The 12,228-nt window shown below is 35.1% G+C and overlaps 1 protein-coding gene across 2 annotated transcripts; it reads left to right on the forward strand.

Moving 5' to 3' along the window:
* The first annotated feature begins 264 nt into the window (after nt 1-264).
* Nucleotides 265-3,656, forward strand: HCF244 (NAD(P)-binding Rossmann-fold superfamily protein). Of its 2 annotated transcripts, XR_015123825.1 has the most exons (9): nt 265-521; nt 614-849; nt 1,203-1,301; nt 1,743-1,937; nt 2,023-2,115; nt 2,213-2,308; nt 2,468-2,608; nt 2,943-3,190; nt 3,278-3,656. XR_015123825.1 is itself a non-coding variant. In XM_086253876.1 (8 exons), the coding sequence occupies exons 1-8, from the start codon at nt 350-352 to the stop codon at nt 3,117-3,119; spliced, it is 1,209 nt and encodes a 402-aa protein (XP_086110002.1). In that variant the 5' UTR covers nt 265-349; the 3' UTR covers nt 3,120-3,656. The 2 variants fall into 2 exon arrangements, 1 of the variants encoding a protein (XP_086110002.1); XM_086253876.1 differs by having other exon boundaries at nt 2,943-3,656.
* Nucleotides 3,657-12,228: the final 8,572 nt, after the last annotated feature.

The raw sequence follows: 12,228 nt of genomic DNA on the forward strand, positions 1-12,228 counted from the left end.
TATTTTACAGTTAATTATTTTCACAGCAATACTAAACACACACTAAATTCGTGTTAAGGATCCCTCGAAACAATAGTTGGTTAGCCAATTGGGCTTAGCTCGGACCGGCCCATTAATACAACAGTTGAGAGTGGAGGGACAGAAACGTTGTTTATGGGTCGGGTCCAACGACTAATGTGAGAAGAGTTGTGACACGTGGCATAAAATCCTAATCCACTTTGGAGAACGACGTGGCGAGATTGAGATCCATTGTTTCATCTCTCTCTCTCTCTCTCCCTCCCTCCGACTCTCTTTGCAAAACAGAGTGTCTGCCAGTCAGTCACAGAGACAGACAGAGATAACAGCTTAAATGGCAATGGCTTGTAAGCTCCCAACACAGCTGGCAACAACACCCGGAAAACTCCATCATCATAATGCCAAAACGTCGTCGCACCATGGCGCGTTCTCATGGTGCCGTACTATAGCACCAGACCATCTCGTCCCTTCACTCCCTTCTTCTTCTTCAATCTCCACCAGTACTGGTTCGTCATCTTCTTAATTCTACTGGGTTTTTTTTTTCGCGACCCTTATTTACAAATTTGCTAATAACCCATTTTTCATTTGCGTTTTGCAGGGAGTTATACGCGGGGTTTAGTGAGATGTACGGCCAGAGGTGGAGTTGGGGCTGTGAATCTTGCTCCGGGGACACCTGTGAGACCCACGAGTATACTGGTGGTGGGTGCGACTGGAACGCTGGGTAGGCAGATTGTGAGGCGGGCTCTAGACGAAGGGTACGATGTTAGGTGCCTGGTTAGGCCTAGACCAGCTCCTGCTGACTTCCTCAGAGATTGGGGTGCTACTGTTGTCAATGTACTTCCCCAACTTGCTCTCATTTTTTTTTTTTTTTTTTTTCTGAATATTCACTCTAATTTCTGGGTTTTAATGTTATTTGGGTTGATGGGTTCTTGGTCTTTGTTAGTATCAGCGAGATTTTGGGCATGCAGTAGTGGCATGTGCTAATTAACTACTATGATTGTTTGGCACTTTATTTTGGTTCCTTAAGGTATAATGCATTTTGGGTTCTTGGTCTTTATTAGTATCAGAGGCATTTTGGGCATCTGGTTGTGGCATGTGCTGGTTAACTACTATGATTGTTTGATAATTTGTTTTGGTTCCTTGAGATTATTCAAGTGCCTTACTAAATTTGATGCATTTTGGAACAGGCAGACCTTAGCAAACCAGAGACCATACCTGCAACATTGGTTGGTATTCATACAGTCATTGATTGTGCCACGGGCCGTCCAGAAGAGCCCATCAAAACGGTAACTTTCTCTGAACTGTTTCTTCCATTGTAAATGTGAGCTAGAGTTGAACATAGGATGAGCAATCCATACATAGATCAAAGGATATCATTGTCTACTTTTCCTTTGCTACTTGCTTTACAGTATTGTGGAATTGTCATATGCAATTGCTTCTGTCTTCCATCTTTTCGGCAATAAGTTGTATACTTGAGTTTGTCTTTTTTCAATGAAGAAACCACTTCCGGTACCTATGGGAAGCTTGGAAAAAAAGTTAAAATATTCCTCAACCTTTCAATAAATGGTCCACTACATCTAGAAAGCTGTTAAGATATTATTGTATTCGTATTCCATTTGAAGGTCCTTGGAGACTGAAGATAATATACATATGTTGCCGAAAACATTACCAGACTTAAATAATGTATGTTGGATTTTTGGTCTTATCTAATCCATTTTTCTATTTAGGTAGATTGGGAAGGAAAAGTTGCTCTTATTCAATGTGCAAAAGCAATGGGAATCCAAAAATTTGTATTCTTTTCCATCCACAATTGTGACAAGCATCCTGAAGTTCCACTCATGGAGATCAAGTATTGCACTGAAAAGTTTATTCAGGATTCAGGCCTAAATCACGTTATAATTCGTTTATGTGGATTCATGCAAGTAAGTGTCACAGTTTCTTGTGTTTGGTTGTGAATTCTTTGATGTTAGTACTAAGTGCAAATGCATTGTTTTTGCACTTTCTCAGGGGATTATTGGGCAGTATGCAGTACCTATATTAGAAGAGAAATCAGTTTGGGGAACAGATGCCCCCACAAGAATTGCATACATGGACACCCAGGTTAGTTAAGCATAGATTGTTTCCCTGATTCATTTCTTGAAAACATTTTTTATTACTTCTCCTCATGATATCTGAACATATATTCATTTTGTATCAGGATATAGCTCGCCTGACATTTGTCGCTTTAAGAAATGAGAATATGAATGGGAAGCTTCTCACATTTGCTGGCCCTCGTGCATGGACAACCCAAGAGGTGAATACCAATATTTACCACCAATAAACCCTCTTATTATTTTTCCCCCTTTAATTTTGATAATTTAAATTGAACCCTAAGATCAACTCCAGCTGTACCTCATCCCATTATCATTGAACAATGGTCTAGGGCTCTTTTAAAAGTGTTTTTTGCTTTTAGGTAATAACATTATGTGAAAGGTTTGCGGGGCAAGAGGCAAATGTTACTACAGTCCCAGTCTCTGTCCTGAGAGTAACCCGTCAGCTGACTAGGCTTTTTGAGTGGACAAATGACGTTGCCGATAGATTGGCATTTTCAGAGGTAAATTCCTATATTTTTCCTTTTGACAGTCATTTACATGAAACAAATTGTTTTTGTATTTTCCCTTTTATTAATATATATATATATATTATGGCAAAAAAAAAAAAATATATATATATTTTATGATTGAATTGACCAAATCTTGTTCAAATAGGCTTTTTCATGCATGCTGCTATAATTCTTTATTATTTCCTTTAAGCGTGTATATATATATATATATATATGTGTGTTGGAGGATTGTACAGCACATTGCTTTCCTGAATAGCATTTCTTTTTTAACACTACTTATTCTAATTGAGAGTAATAATATTGTATTGTATTTTGGCATTTGTAGGTCCTTACAAGTGATACCGTTTTCTCTGTTCCAATGAACGAGACATACTCTCTTCTTGGTGTGGATGCAAAAGATATAGTTACACTCGAGAAATATTTGCAAGACTACTTCACTAACATTTTGAAGAAGTTGAAAGATCTCAAAGCACAGTCAAAGCAAGCTGATATTTACTTTTGAAAAAAAGACCATTTTAAAGTGTAAATGAAGCCATGTATGTATACAAGTCTGATGATATCTGATATATAGAGGTATTACACTTGTGCCCCCTTCTCCTTCTTCTTTGCTCTATTGTTCCATTTCCTGTAGCATCTCCATATTGTCGCTTCTTTATGTAGAGTCAATCAGAGAGCGAAATTTTGGATGCAATGCTGTCAAATTTCTGCATCTGAAGTCAAAATGTCTGTAACTTACCTTGTGCACATGTTTTTCTGGTGATAGCATCCAGTGAATGAATTGCAGTGACAGTCAAGATGCAAATTTTTCTTTTTTCCTGAGTTGAAATATAAATTAATTTTCTTATTTGCACTACTGCTACTTACTACTTCTACAATCCCAATTTGTTAGGGAACCAGTGTTGTTATGAACTACTTGGGTCACTTGTTATCTTCAACCACAGTGATTTTATATTTTACCAAATGTAATTGCTGTTCATAAATTGTAATCTCTCCTAAAGAAATATATGCATGGCCCAGGCCCACCTTTTTTTTTCTGCCATATAGGTGTAGCCTAGGCCCATTAGTATTATGTGTTTGGATAATTTTAACACAACTGGCCCTCAACCCTGCTGCTTACTGCTAGTTTACAACCTGCCCAATGTTTTAGGGGTCCAACTGAAGCTGGAGCCAGTTGAAAGTGGGTTAATGATTTGGTACAGATAAATAGATAATAAAGCTATGCAAATACTCATTTTGGCTGTTAGTGTTTGTGACTTTGTGATAGTACATATTGAAGAAAAAGTAACCAAGAGTGAAAACTAATGGCGAAATTTGAGGAACCTGAGAAGTGAAGATTTGAGCCTAGTATTGACTCTGTGACTGGTTTTGCTCTCCTATCAGTATCTATCAATTATAGAAAGAGAGACTGAACCTACGCTAAAACTTAAAAGTAGTAATTTAGGCGGTGGTTGAGGAATCTCTACCCTACCTATTCCACATAGCACTAAAAGTTGGGAGTGATTATTACTAGGTGGGCCAAACTAAACAAACCCTGTATATCAAAGTGACCTTTTATGGGAGTTTTGCCTTTGGGTCCTCTAGTTGATTTCTCAAATAATTACCTTTTCCTGTTGTAGTGGGTTGATGAGTTCGACCGCGCACCTTCACGGCTTCATAGTCATCCATTTCGTCAAGTTCCGTTTGGTGTATTCTTTTTAATTTTTTTATGTATTAATGGATGATTCCTAACTTTGTTAATGTGAGAGATTATACACATGACTCTAATATGCTCATCTCCTCCACCACCTTTCACATGTTATATGTTTTTTCCCCTACCTATGTACTCACAAGATTCTTAATTTCAAGCCCCCAATGCAAAGAAGACAAAAAACAGATGATTTTTTTTTATAAAAAAAAACCCCTTTAAGTTGAAGATGATATGACAGAACTGTGTTTCAGACACTGATCATGCATGTAGCCACGGGGAGGCAATTCATATATGGATGAAAGGTGATTTGGTTTTTTTCTTTTCTTTTGGGGTGTGGAACTGTGGAAAGCTATTTGAAAATGTGTGAGAGTTGCAGGGGGCTAGCTGCTGGGGCCAATCATAAACCCATCAAAGCACCTAACTTTGAAAGGCTACCCTCACCACCACCATTTTTGAATGGTCCAAACAGCCAATGTACATGTGTCAGTGCATTGTGGCTTTAATTTCTTTTCCTCTTATGTGAGAAGCTATTAGGGTTTGAATTATTTTAGATATTTTTTTTGCCTTTTTTTCCATTGGCCTTTGTGTTCTTACCGGTGATGTTTCACTTTCTTCTTTTGCTTGCATGTGGGCGTGCGTGCTTGTGTTCTTTTGATCTTTTGAGTTTTGATCTCAACTTATCTACTGGTCAAAGAACTAAAGATAAAGGGCCATAACCCTTTTTCAGTTAAACAACCAATCTAATGCTTGTAATGTAGTCCTACAAGAAGCCAAGTAAGCTTTTCTTAAAAAAAAAAAAAAAATCTCTTTTTTATCTTAAATATGTGTGGCAATTAGAAGAGTGCAAATTTGCTCACCACCTTTAAAAGTGGTGAGCATCACCACTTTATTTATAAGGTGACATGTGTCCTCTAAATTAACTCTAGTTAACAATTTTGAATTAATAAATTCTGATATAATAATGAGGTGAGACAAAATCCCTTTCTTCCAAAACTTATTTGCCTTTTTCAATTCTCACGCTCTCTCTTCCCTTTATTTATTTATTTTTTGAGTAAATCTTTTCTTTTATTTCTTGTTTGATATCCTATATCTTTTCAACTTTCATCTTTTTCAGGAAAAACAAGTTTGGTCGTCTACCTTGTTCCCTACTAGTTTATTTCAAATATTAATTAATTTGATTTTTTTTTTTTTTGCCAAAATTAATTAATTTGATTAACTGATCAATAAATAAGTGATCATAAATTTGATAGGCAAATACAAGCACTCAACCAACAACTCAAGTTTTTGGGTCGGTAGTATTATGTGTTTTGTAAAATTATGATATATTGGGCTTCATGTAAGAAGCTTTTGGAGACCTCATGTAGTTTTTTCATTCAAAATTAAGAATTTAAAGCAGACTAAAACAATTTATTGTGTTATAATTTTGAATGAACAATTAGCTTAAAATAAATTCTGGAATAACAAGTATAAAAATAAGGTCTTCGATTGTTTTAAATTAAAAATGAGGTCTTCAATTGTTACATGCTCAAAAGAGGTCTTCAATTAGAATAATGAGTATAAAAAGTTCTGAAAATTTCTTTCAAATGTGTGATGGAAGATAGTGCAGGGTGAATAAATTAAAAAAAAAGGGTGTAATAGGGTAATGTGACGAAAAAGTGCAGTGTAAAGAAAAAAGTGCATACATAAATAAAAGAGAAGAACAAAAAAACAAGAAGCAAAATCAGGAAAATAAAATAAAGGGGAGAGAGAGCATGAGAATTGAAAAAGGCAAGTAAGTTTTGGAAGAAAATGATTTTCTCTCACCTCATTATTATATCAAAATTTTTTAATTTAAAATTGTTAACTAGAGTTAGTTTAGAGAACACATATCACCCTATAGATAAAGTTGTGATGCTCACCACTTTTAGAGGTGGTGAGCAAATTTGCACTCTTCTAATTGCAATATTATGTCAGTAGTGCTAGACATCCCACATTTTTATACCATAATTTCATACCACCTTATGTGGCAACTTACATGACATTCATGCATTGGACACTAAAAAATAAAAACAAAAATCCAAAAAGAAAAAGAAAAATTTTATCCAGTAAAGAATGACACGTAAGATGGTATAAAAATATGGCATAAGAATGTGGTAAATATAACATTATTCATATTATGTATTTGATTTTGATATGAATAATTAAACAATTTAGTTGGCTAATTAAGTGGGACTCGTCACAAGCTCAAAATGATCTGATTCGAACATGACATACACTGGAGAAATACATAACATTTAGAGAAAGAAATGAAAAAGAATAATCATATTACAAATCTTATTTCCACTCTCACTCTCTTATTATTGTTACTATTATGAATATCCATGCACATTTTCTTTTTGTTTTCCCTTCTTACCGTTTCTGTTCCACATATAATAATCAAAATGAATGTCAATTCTCAAGTGGGTATAAAGCAAAGGACAAGCAATTATAGAGTTGGGTCATTTTCTTTTGGCTGTCTTTTTCTTATTTTCTCTTTTCTCTTTTGGAGTTTTAGAGTGAATAACAATAACATGGGACTCATCTTCTGCTCCACATTGTTGTCTGTTTTTGTCCATTGACAGGCCCAGAAATCTCGAGAATGATTCTTGTAATGTGCAGAGTATTATGGAAAACAAAATTTACTGGAACAAAATATAAGATGTGTCTGGCTAATTGAGTGCAACACCAAACAAACAATTTATTTATTTATTTTTTCCATCAAAGCACATGTAAATTTAGAATGGTATAATTTTGTTACATCCAGTACAACTGTACAAGCCAATGATGATTAAACTTTATCTCAAATATGATGCAAACATCAAAATAAAATGATTTCATGCATGATTTGAACTAGTTGGTACCCTGGCACTTTGGAAAATGATCATCCTTTTCATGAAATTCAACATTTATTAGTATCTTGAAATATACATTTTCTTAACAATATTGATGCTATTGCTTAATTGTCTGCTGCAAAATAAGCTGACTGAATATGTGATAAATGTCAAGGTGAACTATCATTTTGTAGTTCAATTTGGCATTTTAGAAAAGGAATGTGTACGCTGGCCATAGGCCTTTCCTCTGTTTGTCTTCTTTTGCCTTGTTGGGCTTTAATGAATCACCGTTGACCAAAAAAAAAAGAAAAGGAATGTGTTAATTGCACTTATAGTTTATCCTCATGCACTCCAAAATTAATAATTTATCACTTTTGAAGCACTCACAGAAGAAGTGCAAGAAGCTTATGGATGAGTGAGAATAGATCCATGCATAAAAAATCTTGCTGTACTTCAGTTCATTATCTGTATAATTGTGATGCAGTAGTGATGGTCCCCTTATTGCCTTCTTTTAATTATGTGATAATGCATATGGGTCCAGCTAAGCCCATTAATAAGTGTCCTTACAGTGAGACCCACAATCCACATTCAAGTGCTGTACTAGCCAGTAGCCAGTAGCATGAAAATTATCATCCCCTCACATTATTCCAGTAGTTTACATGGATTTTGGGAAATTTGGGTTCTACAGTCCTCATACTTTCCCATATTTCCATAAGAACATTATGATTCATAGTTGTTCACTATATATGTGGTGAGTGGAAGAAAAGGAGATCCTCAATCAGCAACACCCTGCACAAAGTTCCCAATACTTTAGGCTTTAAAGATATTGGTAGGGCAGTGTGTATATTCTCACTACAGCTTTGATCCTTTATTTTGACTTCAACTTTTGTGTGTTTTTTTAATTTTAATCACTCACCCCAAGTTCAGAACACCAAACCAATTGCCTCAATATTATAAGTTATATGAATTTTTTGTGATAAAACTATTGACACACACAATCTTCTTAGTGCAGGGTCATCCCTATCTTAGAGGGTTTCTGTTTTGAGCTTAGGAATTAAAAGAGGTACATTTTTATTTGATTAAAGAAATGAGAAAACCTTAAAAGGGGCAACGGCCTAACATTCTTTTCAACAAGATTTCATGGCAGTTTGCCCCCCACCCCCAACTTGAATGTGAGGGGTTTCAGCAGAGTACTCAGAGAGAGAGAGAGGTTCAGAGAGAAAGTGAAAGTGATTGTTGACTCTCATTGATCTGAGTCTGAGTCACTTTTCATCAATTACAGATAGCTTTTAATTCTCACTTGAAGGAAGACATCAGGATAATATATACTTACTTTGTCACATGCTTACAACCCAGATGGAGTACACCTCTTTCTTGCAGTGTACTGTCTATGTAAAACCCTGCTTCCCATATATACTATATATACTTAGAGAGAGAGAGAGCTACAGTGCCACACACACACAGCCCACTGAAACTGAAGGGTTTTGTAAAAGGGTGATTTTCAAAATTAATGTCAACCATGGAAGATAGAGTACTGGTTTCAAGACATTGCCTGTCACATGTTTAGATTGATCAAATTGCATATATGTTCACTAGTTTGCAATGTTCTGTTTTGACTTCTGGTATAAATGTTCAAGGTCTTGCAACTATGTCAAATCCTTGCTGATGATGTTAGGGGTATTAATGTCATGCAGATGGCAGCCTGTAGTAAGACCAATCTATTTAATTATCCATCACACAATATCATTATACCAATTTTATTAATATTTTATCTATTTTAAAGAAGACTAAAAATGGAAAGAAAAAAAAAGTTCTCTCTCTCTCTCTCTCTCTCCCAGCTAGCTATCTGATGGATCAGACTAGCCAGTCTAAGGTGTGTATTCAATATGAAAAGGTTATTCATATTCTATTTAAATCGATTAATGTAATCCTAATCAATAATTAAAACTCTAACAATATAATATATCAAATTGTTTGATAAAAACATATGAATGAGTTGAGAGATGCTTATCATCATGGTTAGATAGCCTAGCGTTTCACTTTTGTTTCATGTTAAGCTTACGAAACCAAATTTTGCAATACACAAACAAAATTAACAATCAAGCAAACATAGATCATCAGAGAACCCATTTCCTTCGATTTCATGATGCATTTAAAAAGTATTGAAAGGGCAATTTACTTTTGAAAATAGTAACTTTTATTCACGTTCATGGCACGTGGTATGTACAAGACAACCAGTACACAGTACACAGTACACAGCATAGGAAATTGGTGGGGTTTTGGAGTACTCGAATTGGATACAGAACCTTGTGAATAATTATAACTCCATAACTATATTATATATACTAATATACATATAGGGAGCATGAGAAGCCACAGTACAACAAGTACTCTCTTTAGCAATTAGAGCACATGATCATGCCACCATTATTTGTTGAGCCAAAAAATAAACTTGCTTTTGTTCTTCCTCCTTCTACAGTACAGAGTCTAGGTACTGACACTGTTAATTGCATGATTGATGGAGAAACCAGGTAATTATTATCTAAATGATCATCAATAACTTCATCACTCATCAAAGGACTAGTACCTATAAGATTTGATTCTGTAAGTAAGCACATGAATTAAAGCACACATCATATATTATTAGTACCCATCTGCTTATATATATGTTGGTCACGTGCTGATGTGTGATGAGTCAATAATATGCCAAGGTGGTGGTGGTGGTAGCACATTGGATTCTTTTTGTGGGGATGATTCTCTCTTTTAATTCAGAGACAGAGAGAGAGAGCTAAGACTGTGGCTAGAGCCAGAACCAAATATGCATGGGACATAATTAATATTATCACAAGCCCTGTTACTGCCAAATGTCTTAGTGGGATAGAGGAGAGTCTAGTACTACATGATCTAATGGGGTGCAGGGTTCTACCTCAGCTCATTTTGGGTTTAATTAAGTAAGATTTAGCGTACATTAAAGTTTTCAACTTAAAACCTAAATCTTTATCCACATATGAATATTCGAATTTATCTTATACGCATAATTTGTTGGTGATGACACGTTTGATTGTAGTTTGTTTGTAAGTGTTTTGAAGAAAAAATCTGTTAAGGTGTTTCTTTAAGAAGGCACTTTTCTATCCCAAAACATTTTTGTCTGTTTTAGATGACTAGAGAGGGATTTTGATACTGTCAAAGGCACTGGTAAACAGATCGTTTCACAAACAGAACATAAGCAGAAGAATTACTCTAATAATTATTAATTATAAATTGGTGAACTCTTCCATTGTTGTATATATATTCAATGTAACTTGAGGGTGTTTCTGGAAATGTGCTTTTGCATTTCAACTTAAGTAATGTAATCAGCTGTCTGCGTACATTGCCAAATAGTTTGTTGTCAAATTAACAACCATAATGAATGCTGCCTCCACCAAACTTTGCCTGGTAGGGGGCCAATCATGCTCTCTCTCTCTCTCTCTCTCTCTCTCTCTCTCTCTCTCTCTCTCTCTCTCTCTCTCTCAGGGTGAATGTGTTGTATATTGTACATGAAGAAGACACTTAATTGTACTACCTGCAACTTTAACTGGTACACACCATTCAAGTAAAGAGATTTACTTTCTCTGTTGGACTGGTACCATTACTTTAATCACACAAACTGTGCAATTTTGGGTCATTTGACCATGAATTTTGCTTTCTGGCCTAATAGACCAGGTTCAATGCATACAAGTGTCATTTTGTTAGGTGATTTTGCACTCCCTAATTGTAAAGGAGTACAGGTAACGTTGCCATAGTTGCAATGTTATTTGCACTTTTCAAAGAGGTGTGTGGGATCTCTCTAATTGTATTGTTGCACTTGTTTGGAGAAGTGCAAATAATACTCTTAAAATAGCAAAGTTATTTGCACTTCTTCAAAGGAATGCAAGAAGTTTTTAGGAGAAAAATTTGTATGGGATCTTCATTGCATATTAACAATAATAATAATATTATTTATGTTTAAGAGAAAAACTTACGCAGAACCGTTAAACCACATCATCATTTTCAATGCACACCATATACTAATGCAAAATATTAAGTTTCAAAATAACAAATAATTTTTTTAAGAAATTAGACTCGATCACTACTATAGTTTGTAATGAACAAATTTTCCCAATTTTTAGAAAGTGCAAATAAAGTGTTTTTGTCAATATTTGAATATGAAAATAGAAAAATACTCACCAAAAGAAATAGAAAAATATAAGTGGGCAACTCCATAGGATGATCATTATGACAAGGGAATCAGTGAACCCAATAAACAAAACCCAAACCCCATTGAAGAACCCACAGGTCAAAAAAAGCCACCATGCACCTGCAGTCCCTTAACCCATTCAAAATTCACAACCAACCTCGAAAAAAAGCTTAACCCAATTATGATCCCAATCCCTCACTCAATCCCAAAAGCTTGTGTAGACGATCAATGCATGTCAGATTGTGATTGCTTCATGTCTTTTAGTTGTGAAATGGGTTGTGGGTTTTGGAGATTGGATTACAAGGGGTTTTGTTTGGGAGTGAAATTAGAGAAATGATTTTGGTGTTTGTGAAGTTGTTGAGGTGAAGTTTAGATTTGGCAAGCTACAAAGCCTCTCCATCAGACATCCCATTAAGAATCGAAACTGGATTGGACTCCAGTCCCTGGTCTTTGGAAGAAAAGCAAACCCCATGGATACGTAATGCTTTGAAACATTGCGTAAGTAAGTTAAAACGACAAGGTATTATGGCGTAAGTAAAGTGAAAACGACATGGTGTTGGTCATTCTTGGTTGGTACAATTCTGCAATTAATATGCCTTTGAAACCTCTCTCTCTCTCTCTCTCTCTCTCTCTCTCTCTCTCTCTCTCTCTCTCTCTCTCTCTCTTCACTTTGTTTTTTGAAGGAATCTAACATCCATTCAAAAATTAATAAAGAAATAGTTTAAACTCTTATAAATTATTGAGCAAATTACAATTTATTACCTCAATTTTACATGTTGTTTCAATTTAGTACCTCAACTTTGAAAACTTGCAAAAAAGTACCTCAACTTTCATTTTGTATCAACTTAGTACCCCAACT

The sequence above is a fragment of the Dryas octopetala genome, chromosome 8, assembly GCF_963921425.1.
Source record: "Dryas octopetala chromosome 8, drDryOcto1.1, whole genome shotgun sequence".
NCBI classification, from domain to species: Eukaryota; Viridiplantae; Streptophyta; class Magnoliopsida; order Rosales; family Rosaceae; genus Dryas; species Dryas octopetala.

Bases quoted from the DNA above. Each gene is read 5' to 3' on its own strand.
- HCF244 (XM_086253876.1), top strand. From the start codon at position 350: ATGGCAATGGCTTGTAAGCTCCCAACACAGCTGGCAACAACACCCGGA. The intron at 2,116-2,212 runs GTTAGTTAAGCA...ATTTTGTATCAG, and splicing joins TTGCATACATGGACACCCAG to GATATAGCTCGCCTGACATT. The intron at 2,309-2,467 runs GTGAATACCAAT...TTTTGCTTTTAG, and splicing joins GTGCATGGACAACCCAAGAG to GTAATAACATTATGTGAAAG.